This window comes from Hippichthys cyanospilos, chromosome 19, assembly GCF_059441005.1.
Source record: "Hippichthys cyanospilos isolate Australia breed blue-spotted pipefish chromosome 19, RoL_Hcya_1.0, whole genome shotgun sequence".
Classification (NCBI taxonomy): domain Eukaryota; kingdom Metazoa; phylum Chordata; class Actinopteri; order Syngnathiformes; family Syngnathidae; genus Hippichthys; species Hippichthys cyanospilos.
Window position 1 is genome coordinate 5,770,991 of NC_142387.1, and position 21,296 is coordinate 5,792,286.

Below are 21,296 nucleotides of genomic sequence, written 5' to 3' on the forward strand. Positions count from 1 at the left end.
ATGTGTGAAAAGTGAACATTCATTTATTGGAACAACATGTTTGCCTCTGTGAATTTCAGAAGGAGAAGCTGCAAACATGCATGGACTTACTAGCAGATGTACTGAGTTACCACCGGGACAATAGCAGTGGTTCTCAAGTTCACCATCGAGTTGCACACACAGGCTCTGCAGTTTTCATCATTAAATTCCTGCAAACCATACTTCCTCTTGAACAGGTGTGTTTACTCATCCAATTTTGTAAATGAATAATTTGTTAATAATAATAATAATAATAAAAAATAATAATAGTGAGGAATGATGTTTTATCTTACAGGCAAATGGGAATGTCCCAGAGAATGCTGTAACAGCTATTTTTCATCTGTGCCTGGACAAGTCGTTTGGAATCGCACTACCCAGCATGCAAGAGACTGCAGTGGCCTACTTGGAACAGTTAAACTCGGACAGCCATGAGCTATACAGGAAAGTGACCCGTGCTGCTCTGTGGATGGAATCCACTTGCAACTTCCTCAAGGAGGTACAGACTGAGGTATGATGTGCATTCGGGTGACACTAGTTAAAGGTTCCCCTCCAAATTTTCCATCAACAATAATGCAGGTCTTGTGAGTTCATTTTCAGGCTACTTTATTACTGGCAGTGTTATGTACTTATGTGCTTTATAGTACTTTGGTTAGGCTCTTTTATGTTACTATAGTGAGGAGAACCAGACTGGAAAATGAACATATGTAATGTCAAGGTCAAATCATTCCGATTTAAGCTAACACATTGTTTCTTCATTAAGGGAGAGAAGAACTGGCCGGAGTTGTTGGAGTTAGCCGAGCATGCAATAGAAGGCCTTCCATTTCACCAACACCTGCCAGTCGTCAAGGAATGCATTCATTTATGTTCCTATTTGTAAGATTATTATGAAAGATTATTATTTCAATCTCCACATATGCTTTATACCTTTTTAAATGATGTGGTTTGCCATCAGGTGGAAGTTTGACCAGCCAAGTCCAGTCCTCCAAACTGAGAGTCAAAAACTTCTCCTCAAGCTGTTGTCACATCCATTGCTGCCCGTCAAGATAGAAACATACACATGGGCATTAGCTGTCGTCAAGGTCAGAGCATGGTGTTTTATCAGACAGACAGGCAGTCAGTGTTTAAATGGGAGTAAAAGTTCATGGCTGAGCCTGAAACAATAAGCCACAGCCATCTGTTATCCTTCTACTCATATGTAATAACATGCTTTATTTAGTGGGGGTTTTTTTCCCCCCAAAAAAAGAAAGTTGCAATAATAAGGTGTTTACGAACACAACCCGCAGGAGTGCCTTGGAATCCAAAATATCCCGCGACAGGAATCGGGACTGTGCAGCGGCGTCAACTTCCTCCTGCACCACAAGGTGCTATATGAAATAAGTGCCTTTGGCCTCCAAGAATCTGAAACAAAGGTGGGCAAATATTTCTGTCTATGTATGAATGTAGTCTGTTAAATATGTCTGCACTCAAGATCAAGAACCTACAGTGGCCAGACTTATTCTTTCCTAAACATCCACATTTTCACAGAACATATCAATTAATGAATACAGGAATCCTCCTGGTCCTATAGTCACAATTTTCAGTCACATTTTCAATCACAGTTTTCAGTCACAATATACACTGTGGGTGGCTCGTTGGAGCAGTGAATAGCATGTCCGCCTCACAGTTCAAAGGTCTCGGCTCTAATCCACCTAGCTCCGGCCTTCCTGTGTGGAGTTTTCATGTTCTCCCCGAGCCCGCGTGGGTTTTCTCCGGGCATTCCGGCTTCCTCCCACACTCCATAAACATGCATGGCGGGTGAATTGGACATACTGAATTGTCCTTAGGTATGATTGGGTGCGTGAATGATTGTTTGTCTCTGTCTGCGCTGCGATTGGCTAGCAACCAGTTCAGGGTGTCCCCCGCTTACTGCCCAAAGCCAGCTGAGATAGGCGCCAGCAAGCCTATGACCCCTATGGCTAAGTGTGGATAAGCGGGTGGCTGGGCGGCTGGCTGGAATATACACTGTATTATGTACCAGTAATATCAAAGCAAGAATGCAGTTCATTTGGAGAGTTATATATATAAAGGCGGCACGGGTAGCCAAGGTAAAAATTATAATAAAGACTTGATTTAAGTGTCTTTAATCTACTCCTTTTCAAATAGTGGGGCACAATGCCATGCCCGCGGGGGGTATGATCCTAGGGAGCAGGCTTTGCTTTTGCCGTGTGTAGTGTAATAGAATGAATTGAACGAGCCAATGTCATCCATTATTGTATGTTTTTTGCCAGTGTTCCCCTTTGAAGTCATATTCTGTGCCCCAATGAGCACATTACATCACATAATTTGTGTTTTAAGACCTTCCATGCATTTCATTCTAAGGGCAAGCCAAATGAGTGAACTTAACTGTTAAGTTGGATGAACTAGCTAAATAATGACCTTGAAGATGACCTAACTCTGGAGTAAGTCTAATTATCCGTCATACCACCCCACTGTGTCCCTTTAAAATGTTAATTCTAGCCATTTTAAGGATCCTGGGGCAAGGTCATTCATTCAAATTAATTCTGGCCAGCCATCCCTTTTTTAGAGATGTTAGTTTAGGTCCTGGTTGTGAGCAGAAGTAGTAATTAAACAAAAGGCTCGCACAGCAGTTATGTGCATCATGGGTCTTGTAAAGCTCTCTAACATTATATTAAAGCCATTAAACTGCCAGCACCACATAGCGTTAGACATTTAAAAGTCTGTCACTTGCATTACCTGCTGTCTTTATCCACAGTGCTTAATGTCACTCCACCACTTAACCTGTGATCTACAGGTGAATGTTGCTGCAAAGGATATCTTACTATTCCTGCTCAAGGGACGATTGATGATGACAACGTCAACCTGGGAAAGATTCATTGCAGCACTTTGCCGGGTCATCGCCATATTACAGGTTTTGTGCTCTTGGAAAATTGTATTTGCGCAGCTCACAAAGCACTATAGTGCTTGGAATTTATTATCTGATATTAACGGGGCGAGCGGGGTGGTGTTAGATGTTCACCTGTAGTCAAAATAACAGTAATGAAAAGTGCAAATGTAGCATTTGTGAACCTACAAAGGCAATTTATTGAGCTGTCAGAGAGTAATATTTAATTATTGTCTCATTTACATAGTCCTATTTTATTTATTTACTTTTGGGTGAGGGGCATGCTGTTATTAATTGTTCCCTTTCTGGCAACAAAAATCCTGAAAATCCCTTATAAATATGCATGTGATTGTGACGAGGCTGTCAAGTATGATTTAATTCAATGGGGCCATTCAGAAATGTGCCCATCCTGTCAACAAGCGACAAAATGCAAACCAACTGTAATCAAAGTGATGCATATTTGAATTATTCTTGTGCTGCTTAGCTGGAATTCCCCATTGTTCACTTCACTGTCTGCCAAGGCTGTTTGAAAATGTGTCTTATGTTTTTTTTTTTTTTCTTTGGGATGTGTGTGAGGCAGGGCTATGCCAGCACCGAGGAGTCACTGGGAAGCTGTGTCCTGCTGCTAAGTGACATGTCGGAGGTGGCGAGGGACGACACGTTTCCAAGCACGGCCAAATTAAAAGCAGCTCTCAGACTTCTTTTCACCAGACAGCCCACGTGAGTCAACACTTCTAACAATGTCTCCCAATGTGCGCATACGCGCATCTGGATGTCATACTCCCACCCAGAATATGTGTGTGTGTGTGTGTGTGTTTGTACACTAACGGCATGGTTCTACCGTTCCTCGACTTAGACAAAGTGATTAGTTGGCTCTCACCGTCTTTTTTTTTTGGGGGGGCAAAAGCAGACTCGCTCTTGAGACTTTTTTGTGATGGACATATTATTACAGTCTGTTGCTGTCGGCCGATCGGCTCATCAAGTCATCTAAATGCTTTGCGAGGTCTGTGTAAAACAGCTACTCGGTCCCAGTCTATGAATATTGATGAAAATGGAAATTCACAGCCGGCCAAGTCGATGAGCTTCGGTGAATTTTGAACACATAACAGATTTGTCTCCACTGCTTGACGGTTTTGTTAGCGATTGTGTGAGGAGTATTTTGCCTCTGAAGTGGCTTGTGTACCACCATAATGAAGATAAAAATCTTTTTTCTTGACAACACTAAAGTTGATTTATGTGGTCATGTGAGAAGATTATTTTCTTGTGTGGGTTTTCAATTAAGTGCTCTGTTCATTGTAAACAGGGTGAGAATAGCAGCAGTTCAACACATCATGGCACACCTCACTGGAGCAGATGATGCTAAAATAATCAGGCCTCAGCTGGACCAGTCTGTGACTTCCTCACTTCCCAACATATATCGCATCCAATACCTCGTGGACGTCACCCTTGACACCAACAGCAAGTCTGTTCTGAAGGTATAAATAGACATACCGATTGATGATATTTGATTTTGGGTGAAATTTTAGGATGAACTTAAAATGACTTTTACAAGTGAACTTTGACCTTCACAATACTTAGAAATTCATATCCAGTTCATCAGTTTTTTTTCTAACAAATAGCTCAATAATAAACAAAATTTACAGGGGGTCTTTATTTAAGATGCCAACTAGTATATCTTTTTGTGACTTCTCCAGTTTCTCAGTTTCTCTTTTGCAGTTTTATATATATATATATATATATATATATATATATATATATATATATATATATATATATATATATATATATATATATATATATATATATATATATATATATATATATATATATATCGAATTTTAATCACAGTCACGATATTGGCTGCCACAATTAACTGCGATATTAACTTTGGCTGCGATATTAACTTTTAGAAAGCCGACACTACAGTACATGTCACATCAAGCACTTTGTCATCCTAGCACCAGGGGCAATGTTTCCCACATGTTTGCATGACAAAAGCTTCTGCTTTAATCACCCTAATACATTTTTTACCAGGGTGAAATGGTGTTGAGTTTCTCATCTGTATATATACAATATATACAGTGCTAGCTGTCAACTGAGACCCATTTTGAAAAATCAGATAAAATCAAATAATTGAAATAAATGTTTTAAAATGACTGAAAATTACAGTGTGTGCCCTGTGTGCCATATTTATTATTTATTTTATTTTATTGTTATTGTTTGTAAGTATCAAGACTTGCAGCCCGTTTATATAGTGCTTGTTTAAAAAAAGGGGCAATAAATCGACATGTTTGGCCCAACATGAGGAATAATCCTGATTAATAATCGGGATTTCAATATTGACCAAAATAATCCATCCATCCTTAACTTTCCGCTAAGTAAAAAAATAAAAAATAAGAAAATAAAAATATCCCGAAAATATTGTTGTGGAGTAATGAAGATATATATCTGAATGAATATGCCAACAAGTTAATGCACCCTAATGACAGTCATGACATGGTGCCGCCAAATTTGCTAAAGCAGGGAAAGTTACCTGTTCACTTTCCAGGAATCTGTGTTTTTTTTTTCTCTCACTTCATTCTACAAAACATGTGTTTGTGTGTTATATTTAGGAAATGTAACCAAAATATAAAAAAAACGCCTCAATTAATGACATATTCAAATCCCAATCTCAATATCGATCCATGTATAAGGCGCACCCGATTATGAGGCTTTTTTTTTTTTTTTTTAATAAAAGGGCTTTTACGTGCGCCTTATAGTGCGGAAAATACAGTAGTTTAATTTCCCACTATTATTCAATAAATGTTTTCAATGACAATTATTACAACACACGTTAAAATTTCAAATGTTTGATGCCATTAAGGTGGAGGCGGTGGAGAAGCTCTTCTGCATGCTTTCTTCTGATACCGTCGACGTGGCTCTGAGAAGATCTGCTGCTGAGCAGCTATCTGTGGTTCTGCAGGGTGAGCGTTCTCAAAAACAAAACTCCTTACTCCTCTCTTTTGTAATTCTCATAAACTCTTTAAGCATCACCTTTTAGTTTACATCGGCGTTTCCCACCATATGCCAGTGTGCTGTCAAACCAGAGGAAGCATTTATGTTTCTCCAGAAAAAAACAAAAAAAACTGCTGACTGGTTACTTTCTTGGCCTCTGCTTACTTTACTTTTCTGCTTTCTAAATTGGTTTCACAACACACTTTGTCTCGCTCTCATCACCGTGTTGAAGTTTCGAGCCGTACCGCAGAGTGCAGTTGAAAACAATTACAAGGCAATCCAACTGCAACACCACTGAATTTTCTCTGTGAGCACTATTTCTTTGAACTGATGTAGTTTGTTTTATTATATGAACTAAGACACAGAACATTCTCTGATTTTGCTTTTGCTGGTTACCTCAATCAAATTTTGAATGGGTTTCAGGTTAAAAAATGTATACATCTGTTTTGTAAAAAATGAAGCAGTTGTGTTTACATGCGAACCGAGAACCCACCAAGGAGTTTGAGAGTATATTTTTAGATTTAATGTGGATGTTTTGAATTGCCTTGCATATTATAACAAAATGTAAATATTGTTAATTATTTTATATTGTATATTGTATGTTGTATTAAAAAATGTAAATATTGTAAATTGTTGTTCATTTCTCAATGTAGTCAAAAGCATTTTTTAGTGATTACGTAACCATGTACCTAAACGAAAAAGGAACCATCCTGGGCAGTGACAAATCCACTTTATGCTGTCATAAAGCTGGATGAAAATAAAATCTAATACGAACTCTCTTAACCATGCAGTTGAAAAGATCATCTCAATTGGTCCTATCCAGCCCGATATTGCACACAAAGTAGTTCAAGCGACTGTGTTTTTTGGTGTGTTTTTTTCAAATCACGTTGATTGAAAAATATCTTGAACAATCAGAGCATTTTCATTTTCTTTATGTGGTCAAATACATTTGTCATATAGTATCGATGAGAAAATATCAAACCCTCAAATAAACTCTTGTCACAGGCCCCACCAAATGGCAAATAATCTTTTGAAACACAATTCTTAGATCAAATTTCCCATAGGAGTAATATGATTTCATTAAAAGAAAAAAATCACACACACGTAGCAATAATAAAACAAGCAAACTTTGACAGACCCTGCCCCAGGAGATGCAATGTAAGCTTAATGGGATCTTTGAAATTGTTTTGAGGTTGAGGCCAAACCATTTTTGCCCAATTTCCTCTGTTGAGAGGTCAAACCTCCACAGCTTTTAAAGGCTTAAAATCTCTGACTATGTCCTCACCTTCTGTTGGAATTTACTTTTCAGTGGTCTTTTAACACGTCTGAAAAGTTTGAAATCTGTGACCTAATCTGTGACCTTTTCCTAAGCTACTTTTTGTTAGAAACTTTGAAAGATGTATGCGTCAAAACTATATAGGCATTTACAGTATCTCAAAAGTAGGGATTTCAAACTTTACAGCATTCCAATTGCTGTACCTTTGTCAGTATTTTAATTACCACAATGTATTTTTATTTTCCAGAATAGAATAACTTTCTGAATTTCATTTTGAATTTTATGTAAAAAATATATAAAAACCAAAAACATGTGGCAATGTCAAAGCTTTTCTACTACTTTTGTTTTTTTTTTATTTTGAGCATATGTTTAAGGTCTTTGTATTTTTCTTTCTCTTCCATCTCTGTAGCAACAACAATGCATCCAGTTCTGAAGAATCTTGGAATAACTGACAGAGTTATTTCATTCCTCACTGACAGTGTCAACGGTAATAAGGTAAACACAAACCTACTTTGACAAAACAATAAACTGTCAAACACTGCCGTGATTTAAGCCAAATGGAAGGGAGGAATCTTAGGCAGACGTGTGCAGTCAACAATAACTTGTTCTGTATGACCTCACTGATGCACACATGTAAGTTCACTTGTTGCCAGTGGATGTCGAAGAGATCCACTGAGGCGTAGATGATAGAAGGATGAAATGGCCTGTATTAACAGTGTCAGACAGGCCCTGGTCGACAGTGTTTTGAGCCCCCTAGGCCTTGAATCAGATGCTGTGTTTGGCTACATTGATGTAGACACACAACGAGCAGTCTGCATGTGCTATTTGTCCCATTGCGTCACTGTGGTGGCAGTAAAAGAGTTCACTTTAATAATTTCTTTTCTTCTCATCCTAAAGAGTAAAATTATTTGTGTCCCTTCTGCACAGAGCTTTGACTGCATGCTGGAGCCTTGTGTGTGTATCCTGAGAAAACTAGTGTATGCTGATCCAATTCTGAGGAACAGCCTGGCTCAACGCAACCACCTGCTCATTACGCTACTCCGAGGTGCATTATTGTGTGAAGGCTGAGGACTTCCCAACATATTTCATTTTACTGAATTATATTTTATCAGACTCACTTTTTTGACATGCTACTCCTATATGACCAGTTGTCACCCATTCCATTTTCATTTTATTCCAAACATTGACAACAGATGCTTCCATTTTTCTCATTCATATATTTCACGGTTTTCTCAAAATATCCTGTTTTTCACCCAAAAATTCACGGTGCATTCCCGAATGGCTCATTCAACATTCCACAATATTTACACTATCAAAGTCAATCAATTAATCAACAAATTATTGGCTATCAAATGAAACAACAGCTTTTTTAATCATCAAGGAATAGTTTAGAGCCATTGTTTAACTTCAAATTATAGAAACTTTCAGTCCCTCAAAATTAATTATTCTGATTGCTGTAATTCCCTGTGAAAGTTGTTTGATTAACCTTTGTGTTTAATTAAAATAAGGTATTTGATTTCACTTAGGGAAAAGCTTGACTGAACCAGTGAATGAGTCAGTTTAAAAAAAGTTGGTGTAAATTCCTCGTGAGTAATAATGCTTTATTTTTGTTTAGTTGTATTTCTCAATAAACAATGCAAAATAAACAACAAAAATTGGTAAATACTCTCTAAATAAGAAAAAAATAAATGTTCTGGTCACACACTTTAAAGCAAATTGAAGTTTTATCCAATTATTTGAACATTCGAATCTAAAAATATCCACAAATAAATTCACAATTTACGGGTTTTGGTTTTCTCTGATTTCTGCACTTTTAACCAAAGTTCCAACTTTAAATTGTTCAGCTGATTGAAAAATATAAATTACTATTTTTGTTCTACATTTTGACTGATTCAAAGCATTCCATGTTCATGTCATGTCATGTCCGTCCGTCCGTCCGTCCGTCCGTCCATCCATCCATCCATCCATCCATCCATCCATCCATCCATCCATCCATCCATCCATCCATCCATCCATCCATCCATCCATCCATCCATCCATCCAATCATTTTCTAAGATTATTATGGTTATAGTCGCTGACTATAAAAGAAGAAACACCCTAAATTTACCATCTCAAGCAATTCTAATGTAGTATAAACATAAGAAACAAAGGAATTGGCCACTTGAAAGGTGTGTTCATTCAAATACAGTTCATACTTGGAGCTATAATTTGGATAAATTATAGAGGCATGCTGGTAGTTAGCTTTTTCTTGATGTTTTTCATTTCTTGAGCTGCACCTTGTTATTGTGCATGTGCAGCAAATCCAAAATTGAATTGCATGCTCTGTCTTCTACATAGCATCTCTAATCATGAAGGCAAACAATAACAGCAGGGGGGAGGCTGCCGTCCTAATGAGTTTGCTGCTGTTTGATGAAATAAGCAGCACAGCGATATGGTGAGTTTTAACATCTGCTTCTTATCCTAGGTATCCATACAGAACTTATCTCTTTGTCCTTGCTTTTTTGGTGGGGGGCATTTCAGGTCAGACAAATCACCGAACGATGGCCCCCTCCCAATATTTTCCCTCCCGCTGTCAGTAGTTCACAGGTAAACTTTGAGACTGTGGTCATCACTCCTAATTTGGTGTTTTATAACTATTTCTGTGTAACTTAATTGATTTTTTTTCATTCCCATCAAGGTACAACATACCATTCCAAGCCGTGAGCCATCATGCTGTCAGCCCTTACTGCTGTGTCCTGATGCCAACCTCAGATCTACTGACCTTAGCCCCTGCCCGTCAAGCCTTGCAGGTGGTCTGGAACGTTGCGTGGCACTGTGGTATAGACAACCTGCTTGAGGATCTCACTGGCTCCATCAACAATACTGAGTAATACATTTTGCTGTTCTGCATAACACGGGTGTTTCTCTCCAATATGTAGCCATAGTCATCTGCTTGCACTCCGGCAGACCTAGTAAACTCAGTGAAACAGAACGAGGGGACTCACGCAGGAGCTGTTGTTTGCCATAGCTCTCTCCTAGACACTCGCGCAGATTTGCCCACGTAACATACCATCCTGTGTATTAAAGGCATATTTGTAGCACTCAGACAATCCAAGCTGTATAGCATTCGTATACTTTTTTTTCTTCCTCATACTTGTTTATGCTTGTGTGTCATTTTGTGTTCGAATGTGATTTTAACTAATTCAATTTCAAAGATGTATTTTTACATCTTTCAAGAGTCTTAAGACATTCACTGCTTGCTTTGTGTATTTATTTATTTAGTATTTATTCATTCATTCATCTATACATATGGAAAACTGTTTTCAGACCCTCCTGTACCCCTGATAAATTACCAGTAGTACCTGAGATGTCTGGACTCTGTAAAGAAATATAAATGCAGCTTCCGTATTGAGTGAGTTAATGTGTTCTAAATGTTTAAATTAATATAAATATTCAAAGCAGAGTTGTAATGATTAGTCAGTAGTTATTTTTGATGGTCAATGAATCAATTAGATAGCTTGTTTAAAAAACGAAATGCTTGAAATTTCAGCTTCTCAACAATAAATGTTGACCAATTTCTATGCTCTCCATGAACACTGATGGATCATCTAATTGAAACATTTGTTTTCACTTCGGAAACCAGTGATCAATGTTTTCCAGACATGTTATCAAAATAATTATAACGACTAAAGGCATGGGAATTATTTATTTTAAATCAGAATATGGTTAGATTACTTGGAAGCGGTAAAAGTTTACATATTAAAAAAATGTATACATCACTGTAGGGTTATGCAAGTTGTCATATATTGAGGTGGGTCTGGGAGTTAACTTCCAAAAAGCATTGTACTTCACATAACTATGTCCAGATAACGCACACTTCTGCATGAACAGATCCTTGAGTGCAGTAAATCAGAGGATTTAGCTCAGTGTACAACAACATTTGTACTTTTTTTCAACATAGAATGTGTTATGTTGCAGATATAAAGAAATATTGCTCCTGTCTGGAGTGTCCTGTGAAAAAAATGTACTGAAATAGGTTTCCAAAGGTTTGATATCATGTGTTTCATTTGTCTTCATTTCTCTTATATGGGGCATAGTTAAAATAGATTGGCACGGCTCTAATATGGTTTAAACGAGCGTGCTTGCTTCATACTGAGTTTATTGTCCTGTCCTATGTCGGAGATTTGTTTTTGTCATACTACATACTACTTTGTCATGCATTTATCTTCTGGATCCTTTCTTGTGTAAAATTCTTTACTCGTCATGTAAAAAGGTTTAGCCTCACTTTTCAACTGCATCCAAAGCGTGAAGTTCTCTATCGCCTCCCAGAGGACGCTTGGCTCACACTTTTACAATCTTTTTGCTCAACATTCTAAGCATGCTTTTGGATGTTGTTGTTCAACCTTCAGATTCCACGCTGACCTGAAGCTTTCGGAGGCCCAGGTCACGTCACTTCGAGCAACCCACCTTCCCAGCGCCCTGCAAGACTGCGTCCAGGCTGTGGTCATGGCATCGGGACACACTTCAGTCATCACTGCCCTCTCCAGACTCAACATCTACCTGATGATTGACAGAATGTCCGTCCCTCACGCAGCCACCTACAGATGTAGAGAAACGCTACACTCGCTCAGCTGGCAAGCTGCTGTGACCAGGTACAAACACTCATTGCAAATTAAAAATGTGAACACAATCTCGCTCTCATGAAATGTTCTTAAATGTAAAAGCAATGATTTAAGTGTAAAGCGCACTTAGGCATCCATCAGTTTGATTTTACTTCTCTGAGGTTGGGTCAAAGCCCAAAGACAACCGGCCTTCCATTTTAAATAGTGCTTGTTATTAGGATAGCAGGTCGCCACTACACAAATAAAATTAAATAGTTGACCATTAACACTCACATTTGGTATTATGGACAATTTAGAATTTTCAATAAACCACATGCATGTTTCCGGAGTGTTGAAAGAAGCCACAGAGTAGCTGTAAAGTAAATTAGATTTTTTACCTACATAGCTGTTATTGGAAGTGAGTATGTTGAAGCCCAGTTAAAATTGATCTTTGATGTCCACAGCTGTCAATGGCAATGAATGTGTTAAATGAGTGAATGTGATATTGGATGATGTTTTGTCATGAATTTTGTTCGGCCACTTAAAGCAAGAATGTCAGTGGGGCTTAGTCTAATCCTGAATTATTTAAAATGTGTGTCTTGACATTTTTATCCATATCGTCTTCACTATGTCTTGTTTAGCTGAGTGAATGAAGCTAATTAAGGCATGGTTTTTATGACCACCATTATCTTGGCTGCTTCTGCAACTCTGCAGAATAGTGTGGGATGGCACTCGTAAATTAAATGTCTTCATGGCTCAGCAGGGTAATTTCTTCTTCCCCATCAGTGCACAGCATTCCGACAGTGTTAGTAAAACATTCAAAGGCCGAATTAATTAACTCATACAGTGCCACTGACGGGTGTAGACATGTAATTTTTACAGCATTGGGAGTGAATATGTTAACCTATTGACACACTTTCAAGCAGACATATTTACGAACTATTTTCAAATGTGTGTATCTGCTTTAGCTGTTCATAATGAAACAAAGACATGTGCTTGCTTTTTATCCTTGAAGATAAAATATATATTTTTTCTCAGCACGCTCACATGGTGACCGTCTTTTTGCTCTTGCTCCCCGCAGGTTTCTCCAGGTGCATCCAGCCTCTGTGGAGGATGAGAGGCTGCTGGCATACGTCGTTGCATTTCTGAACGCATACTTCAAACACACGCACACACACTGTTCTGACCCGGAGGACAAGGACCTGCGCTGGATGTTGGAGCTGCTTCTCAATGAGGTAGGCATTTTTTTTTTTTTTTTTTAAGTAAGGTCCAGCAAAGCAACAATATGTCCATTTCTGTTATTGTAATGTTATTGTTAATGTCTTCTCTCAAACACAGATGGTGTTATACTGTATCTGTAATCAAAGCAACAATACCAACACTAAATATTCTACTCTCTCACAAACCACACACATCATCGCATCACAGCTTGATGCTACCATTTCAGACATGCTGCAGTGATGACTCTCCGAGCTTGGATTTATGTTTTTGCCTGGAGAAAAATACCTGCTGCTAGCATTTGTTAGTTTCAGAATTTAATCAGTTTCTCATTAATTTGAGTGTGTATGACTGCCTGCATGTGTGTGTGCTTGTGTGCCCATCTCCACTCTTGGCATCCACAGCCAATTCAGATTGAATGCCTTGTTGGAGTCAGACACACTACCCTCTTTTTTTTCTGTAATCACACAACAGCATCTGGTGCTTTCCACACATCTATTAGCAACATACAACAGAGGCCTTTTTTTTCAATGAGCAAAAGGTCCATCAGTGGTCCTACCACATGCGATACTGTAATACTGTAATATTACAAACAAAAATTTTTCTTTACATATTTTGACTCATAAAATTACATATATATATATATATATATATATATATATATATATATATATTTTTTTTTTTTCTCCATTAAATTCTACATGATGTTTTAAGCTTAAAGCTTGTTGAAAGATTGTTTTAATATTAAAGCTGATATGATGTTAAACTGTTCAGTTTATGCCTACTACTGCAAAAAGTCCCCCTTTCCAAAAAATCAACATTTTCACAATGGAAAAAAGTTGAAATTTCCTAATTTACTTTTTTTTTTCTCCTGTATTTTCTACATTTCAAGTTATTCAAGCTGTTCCAACTTTAAAGGTTCAACTCATTTCTAAAATGCAAACAATCACACTTAACAAAAGTGTAACATTTGCAGCATTAAAAAAAAAAACAGGTTGTTTTTCTCCTGTAGTTTCACTTTTTTTTTTAAATGATAAATACTTTGGTTTTCTCCTGTAATTTCAGTTTTATTTTTTGATTCAAGCCAATGCAACAATAAACTTTTCATCTCATCCCTCATTCCACCATAAAAAAAAATCCTTATTTTTTCTCTTTTCAAAAACAAAATCTTATTTTTCTCGGCAATATTTACATTTGATCGTTTATCGAAGCCGTTCCAACTTCAAACTGTTCAGATTATCCATACAAATGCAAAAAAAGCACTTCTTTTACCATAGGGATGAGTTTTATCACTCTAAACATTCGAACATACATTAAAAAAATTCAACATTCTCACCTTTAAAAACCCCTTAAACAATCAAAATATAGTCTTTTAGCAATTGCATAATGTCATTGTCAAAATGCAAACTGCTCCAAAAATGAAAGTGAAATTTAAAAACTGCACTCACAGCAGCGAACTCTGAATGACCCCGTTGTGTAGTGGAAGTACACTCTGTTGCTAGTTCAGGTAAGTAAAACTGTCATCATGTCAATGTGTCGACCAGAACACCACTTAAGGCCAGACCCATGGAAAGGGTGGTAATAAATTCACTGAGGCAGATAAGTAGGGTTTTCCTCATTTGCCCTCTCTTTATGTGCGTGTAGATGTGTGAATGGAGGGGGAATGGTGTGTGTGTGGGTTTGTGCATTTTTTTTCCCGAGAGAGAGGAAAAAAATAAATACAGGATACATAATAATGCCTCTTATTATCTTTGATCCGTCGTGTAGTTCTGCACTACGGAAAAGCACAATTTGATTAGTCATGATTTGATTATCCTTTGGACACCTAATTGGACACCCAACTGAAAAGGATTGTTTTTTGAAACAATATATATTTACTGTTGACCCCTGCTATCCTTGGGGAAAACGTACCAGGCCGCCCAATGAATTATGAAAATTCACAAATTTAAATACATTTGGAGGAAGCAAATACTATTTTATTCATTATATTTTTTTTTAACTTAATCAATTGATTAATTTTGTAATCTGTAGTTTTTTTCCACCCCAAAATTTGTTAGGGCCTAAAAAAAATCCATATACATAGGTCAGGCCTTGATAATTAGTACTTTTATTAGTATTAATACTTTTAAAAGCACATTTTGCCACTTGCAGTCGACAAATAAATGTATGTTCAATGGAGTGAAGAAACCTCCTGTAGTCAGGCCATATCGTTGTCTTAAAGATTAGAAATGCTTTGCCACCATTTTATCTTAAGATCTGATTCCACTAATTTGATCTTCACTCCTTTAGGAAACAGTGTCCCTCCTTAATTTGCTGCCTGGTGTAGAGACTGAAAACCCTGGCCAAAACCAAGAGGAACCAGAGGAAGTAAAGAATCACGTTAGCCAGAAATTACAGCGAGAGCTCTCTAGCCTTTTTAAAAACTTGCTCAGTCAGCTGACACACACCTCGGACAGGTATGATGACATCACAAACTAGGTTAAAGCATTAACATTGATCTTGAGTTTGCATCCTGAGTTACTATTTCTTTATGGCTGTCCTTTCTTGTTTGTCTGGCCTATCTTTCGTTGCAGGCTATGCTTGGCGCTTGCTGGCCCTTTCAAGAGCCAGCTGGCACTCCGCTTCCTTCAGAGCCTGCGGGTGTCTGACGCCCCGCACTTCTATGGGCTCCCCGGCCTGGAGAGGACTCTGCTGGGTATCGTCTGCCTAACAGCCCAGCCTGGCTGGAGCTCGCACTGCCTTGACCTGTCACCCGCCTCCCTTTGCGCCAAGTATCTCAGCGGCCTGCTTGAGGTCTGTGTTTTTTTTGTTGTTGCGCCATCCACTCATAATTGATTGCTCTTACTATATAGTGGGAGACAAAAAAATCTGCCTCAATAATAATAGTAATAATTATCATGTTGAGTTTTAATTCAGCTGTCGCAGCGGTGTTAATTTTTTGTGTAATAGTATTTGTTGTTTTTTATTTATTAGAAACAACTTTTCATACACACTAATGCATGTGTCCCAAACCACCGGTCTGTGGCCAGGTACTGTTCTGTAGATCAGCTGCTACCGAACCGTACCCGCCGCTCTGGAAATAATTATTTCATTTTTTTTTTGGTTTTGTCATTGTTTTATGTGTTATATGAGACTAAAAGATATTACATTTTTTTAATTTGTCATGTATAGTTAATACCTTAAAAAACTTTTATTTGGAAAATTGACTAGATTGTCTTTGATTTATTTTGGTACTTGAGAGCCAAAATTTCACCCACAGAATATAGCAAAATGCTTAAGAAGTCTGAAAATGTATTTGGAAAGGGGAAAAGGTCCAGCTAAGAGAGGAGAAGAGCCTACAAATTTTAAGAAAGAGAAACAAGCAATACCAGGAGTACTTCTTAAAATATAAATTTTTCATGATAAGAGTTGGAATGCTAATTTCTAGCCAAACCAGGTTCATGACTGTGCAAGAAGAAGGTCAACTGATGGAGATCGCGAATTAAGGCGAACTTAAAAGCATGTTCGAGATTTCCGACATCCTATCTGTATGAAGCAGATTTTTCTGCAACTAAAACAAAACGACGGAGTCGACTAGATATAAGCAACACCAGTAAGCCTTCTGTAATGTCAAACTCTGGAATAAATACCTCTCACTGCTTTGGTGTCTCGTTGCTGCCTTGGTTAAACAATTGAAGTTTGCAAACCCAGTGAAGCTCCAAACATCAAATCGATCTTTTGCAAACAAAAGGCATTCCCGCTAGCTTAAAAATGGCCAAGTCGGGACAGGTTAGCTAATAGCTGCGCTACGCCTCTCACACAATTAGCCAAAGCCAACACCGTGTAGCTTGGTTGTTGAGCATTGCACCGCGTTCCTGCAGTGAGCATTCACTCAATGTGGATCCACTTCAATGTGAGGCCTGTAGATGGGGTCCTTATGACTCAATTAGCTATTGTAGCAGTCTATTAAGTATACAGGCAGCTCACATATCCATTCACGCTTGCGCAGAAGCCCGCAACTTTTAAAGCGAATGCCCTAGCGCCTCCGGGAGCAGGCAGATTACATACAGCCTGATGGCACAAGCTGAATCCTAATTGGCTAAAAACTCCGACTTAAAAGTACAACACTACAAGGAGCATAACCAAATGAATATAATATGAAGCGAAAATTACAGAATATGGATAATAATTTTATATAAAAAACAAATATATATATAATATATATAAGTAAAAATGAATTTAAAATGAAATTGACTTTCATTATAGTTATTATAATTTTTATAGTTTACTATAGTTATGATAATGATGTCAGGTTATGTTAGGCCAGCAGAGAAGGCCTTGCTGGCCCTGACGGTCCACCACTGAGCAACATACTTCGGGTCTCATTGTCTCCCATCACCCAAAATAAGGGCTGTCATTAAATTGGTGTTAATGGTGAGTTCAAATTCTGTGTGCAGTTTATATTCATTCCGTGTTGTATATGTATATTATTTAGAAGGGATGTTTTACCTCTGCCCCCGAAAACGAATCTCTGTGAAGGCAGAATGTATTGAATGTCATTAGTTTGTCTTTGTGATTATTGAATTTTAGTGAATGTAAGCAAGCCTCTCATGATAGATTAATAAGAAGCAGTAGGTTCTGAGAAACTAATTAAAACTAAGTTAAAAAATATTCATGGGACTTGAAATGAGTAACAAAAAAAAAAATCACAATAATTAGATATGGCACGATGCAGAGTTACTGATGAGATTAATCAAGCCTGCCCTCTCCATCTGCTCAGTTGTTACACAGCCCATTTAAATGACGCCATAACGTAGAGCAAACAGAGCAGCTTGCCCAGCAGCCGTGTGTCCGAACCTTTTCTTTCACAATTAAAGTCCCTGTGGACCGGCTTGTCGTGTTAACACAACCGCTTGCTTATTGATTGTGAATATGAATTAAGATCACATGTAGAGCATAGGCTGTTTCTTCTTCATTGGTGGCCTCCTGCGACTACGCCGCTCTCACACAACAATCACAAACCCAATTTTCCTGCACACACACTTTCGTGTACGTTCCTGCTGGCTCTGAAGGGCCCTAAAGTTGCGCTGACTGCCTGCGCTATTCGCTCTTCATCTGCTCTTCAGTTCAGTCCCACATTCTGATGGCACATCAAAACAGCATAATTAGTCTCGGCCGTATTGAAGCTCGCCTTTTGGATTCACGATGAGCATATGGTAACGTCCAACTGAGCAACATGTGTCCTTTTCCGTGTTGAAATGTCAAACAGCGGGCGCAGCAGCATGCAGGGTCACAGTGGAGCTAACTTTAAGATCTCTTTCTTCTGCGCAGGTGATCTCCTCTTTTTACGTCAAATGGGGAGGCAATTCCATGTCGTTCATGGGGAAAGGTGTGACCAAGAATGCCGTCGTCTGTTTGCTTCACTTGTCTCATGAGATGATGACAGAGAGCAAGGAAAAAGTGAGCTATGTTTGGGTACATTCATAGTCTGCTGCTCGGGAAGTGAACTGCATTTAGAATTTCATTGTGTGGTATAATAATACCATACGTATGACAGTAAAGCTCTTAAATCTTGATTATAAATGTAATTGAAACCTTATAAGGTACAACAGCGACAGCATTACGACCACTTGGACAATATAATTATATCCAATACAATGCAAGTGCATACATTGCAAAAACATTTCATTATTTTTTTTAATTGATAATGTGTGAGTGGAATTATGCCCTGCAATTGACTGGCAACCAGTTCAGGGTGTCCCCTGCCTACTGCCCGAAGCCAACTGGGATCGGCACCAGCAAGCCTGCGAGCCTTGTGGGAATAAGTGGCCGGAGAAAATAGATGGATGTGTAATTAATTTAACAAAATAGGTTGTATTGAGGTTGAAGTTTGGAAAACTGTATTATACTAGGTGGAAATTACAGCATGTCCAATAGTTTGGGTACCTTCATATGGTATAGACTGATTATCTGCACCACATTTTGATGAATATTGGCACCGACCTCTTTTTAAATTGTGATGGTTAACTTAAAGAGAAAAAATTATTTTTAAATTTTCGCTTCACATTATCAGAGGTTTTTTTTTTTTTGGGAGCACATTTTATTATTTGTTTGTTTTTGGTTCAGTGATTTGATTTACTGATTTTTTGTTTTTGCTTTTCATTTGCAATTACATTTTTTGTTGTTTTTTTTGTGATTTACACTTGCGAGTCACTGTAAAAAAAAACAAAAACAAAACATTATTCAAATCTGAAACATAAGCATAAGCTTTTAATACAGTTAAGGGTTGGAGGGTTGGTGTGTATTCATTGTTTTTTGTTTTTTTTAAACAACGTTTTTTTACTCTTTTGCTTAAAATCAGTATTGCTCCAAAGTTATTGTCCTCCTTTGCTACTAATAGTTGATAGCTGTATCAGACCTGAAAAATATATATCGGAACCATACATATACAAAATACAAACTACAAATCATACATATGTTTGCTATGTATGCTATGTCTAGCCTTGTTACGTGACAGATTAAATATATTAGGCAAGACAAGGCATCTTGATTTATGCACCACATTTCATACCCAAGGCAACTCATTGTTTTCGTAATCAAAATGAACATAATTTAAAATTCACAAACAAAGCCTCCTAAGAATCAAAATTGTAGCAGAGCTATAACAATTGAGTCTTTTTTTAAATTGATTATCCTCTCAATTATTCCATCAAGTAATTGTTTACTAACATTTTTAATAGAACACATGTGTTTTATTTATTCCTTTTTTTTTCTTAAAATAATTTACTCAGGTTAAACATGATTGGAGTGGATAAAAATACGGCTCGTTTATTATCTTCTACACATGAGTTATTAAGACAACAACAAATTTCCTGCTCTAAATGGTTAGAAATTCTCATTAGCATTAGTATACTAGTGAATACTATTTAAAGCCAACAAACACAAAACTACTATTTAGTTCACACCGTGCATAATGTTATATGTACATTACACATGTAAGCATGTCTTTGAGTATCTTACCACAATTACTGGCATTGGCAAAGTTGACACGAAAAAAGCCTGGCTTTATAGAAAACAAGATCACTGATTCCCAACCATTAAGTTCAGAAATTTCATTTAATTGGCCTGAAAATTATTATTTACTGCTAATATAAATATCCGCTACTAGTAATTCCTATCCGTGCCAGCAATGTCCTACGACAGGAAAAACAATGAAATGCTGAACGGGTATATATCTTTGTGACATTTTTGTTTGGTGGTGAGCCATGAAATATAAATGCAGGCCAAAAGTTGTTAAACACTGAGCTTGATAATTATACACATAAATAGTTATGGCCCTAAATTATGAAAAGCCTTTTGTTAAAAACAGGGGACGTAAAGACTTTTTTTGTAGGGTACTGCATGGTACAATCCTCTAAATATTTATGTGGAAAAGTTTAAAACTGATCTTGAAAATGCTTGAATCTGACCTTGCAGTGAAAGTCTGTTGTTGATATTCTGCGAGGCTGCACATTATTAAAACATTTACTTAAAGCAACCAAATGTTTTCCTTATGTCTGGAGCAGGACATCATTTCCATGTGGTCTTTGGGGAACGACAGTACCGCAGAGGAACCAAATGCCTCTCAGATGGGTTTGGCCTGGCTTGTCCCACTCTGGGTGGACAGAGATCAAGAGGTATGGCTGCCCCATGCCTCTCATTTTAATCAAATAACCTTTGAAGCATTTTATGAAAATATTTGACAACCAGGGTCTTTAGTATTCAGCTTGTTCGCCATCTCTCCCAGCTCTTTTTCATAAACTCTCTGTCACAAAGTGATCATTTGTAGACTTGGCTTTCGGGGACAAGCTAAAACCCCAAAGAGCTTCACAAGAAGTTAACTATAAAGAAAAAGGAGTGTGTGACAGCAAGTAGGAGCAATTGTCACTCTGTCGCCAAAAATATGCTCGTACACAAGCTAAGAGACGTCATCATACATAGCCATACATAACGTGTCAAGTTGATGTTTGTTCATCTGCAATTGATGGCAACCAGTCCACGATGTCCCCCTCTTTTCACCTGTAGTCATGGGGATAGGCGCTAGTGGTATAAAAAATGGATGGATGTTTGTTCAATCACTTATGTGGTTCCTTCTAATTAAATTTCTTTCGACACCCTTCCCAATGGTCCCGCAGGTGAGATTTGCCAGTTTGGGTTTAGGCGCTGCTCTGTCCTCGGTGGAGAGTGGGTGCCAAGCTCTGTGCGCCAGCTGCCAAAACATCAGCGGGGGCCTGTGGGGCACGTTGCTCAACATCCTGCTTGATCAGCATGAGAGCAGCATGGTCCGGAGAGAGGTAGATTATTTTATTT

General features: G+C 37.9%; 1 protein-coding gene across 1 annotated transcript in view; it reads left to right on the forward strand.

The window, feature by feature from the left end:
• rttn (rotatin) overlaps positions 1–21,296 on the forward strand; it is a 44,990-nt gene that overhangs the window by 7,367 nt on the left and 16,327 nt on the right. Inside the window, exons 11-31 of the mRNA XM_088401518.1 lie at positions 60–215; positions 314–526; positions 779–891; positions 971–1,097; positions 1,302–1,427; positions 2,810–2,926; positions 3,480–3,619; positions 4,203–4,374; positions 5,763–5,862; positions 7,579–7,664; positions 8,097–8,214; positions 9,508–9,604; positions 9,691–9,756; positions 9,848–10,036; positions 11,559–11,801; positions 12,832–12,985; positions 15,258–15,424; positions 15,542–15,761; positions 18,279–18,407; positions 20,513–20,623; positions 21,122–21,280. Coding sequence (XP_088257644.1) covers positions 60–215; positions 314–526; positions 779–891; positions 971–1,097; positions 1,302–1,427; positions 2,810–2,926; positions 3,480–3,619; positions 4,203–4,374; positions 5,763–5,862; positions 7,579–7,664; positions 8,097–8,214; positions 9,508–9,604; positions 9,691–9,756; positions 9,848–10,036; positions 11,559–11,801; positions 12,832–12,985; positions 15,258–15,424; positions 15,542–15,761; positions 18,279–18,407; positions 20,513–20,623; positions 21,122–21,280 — 3,003 coding nt within the window. The remainder of the gene's footprint in view (positions 1–59; positions 216–313; positions 527–778; positions 892–970; positions 1,098–1,301; positions 1,428–2,809; positions 2,927–3,479; positions 3,620–4,202; positions 4,375–5,762; positions 5,863–7,578; positions 7,665–8,096; positions 8,215–9,507; positions 9,605–9,690; positions 9,757–9,847; positions 10,037–11,558; positions 11,802–12,831; positions 12,986–15,257; positions 15,425–15,541; positions 15,762–18,278; positions 18,408–20,512; positions 20,624–21,121; positions 21,281–21,296) is intronic.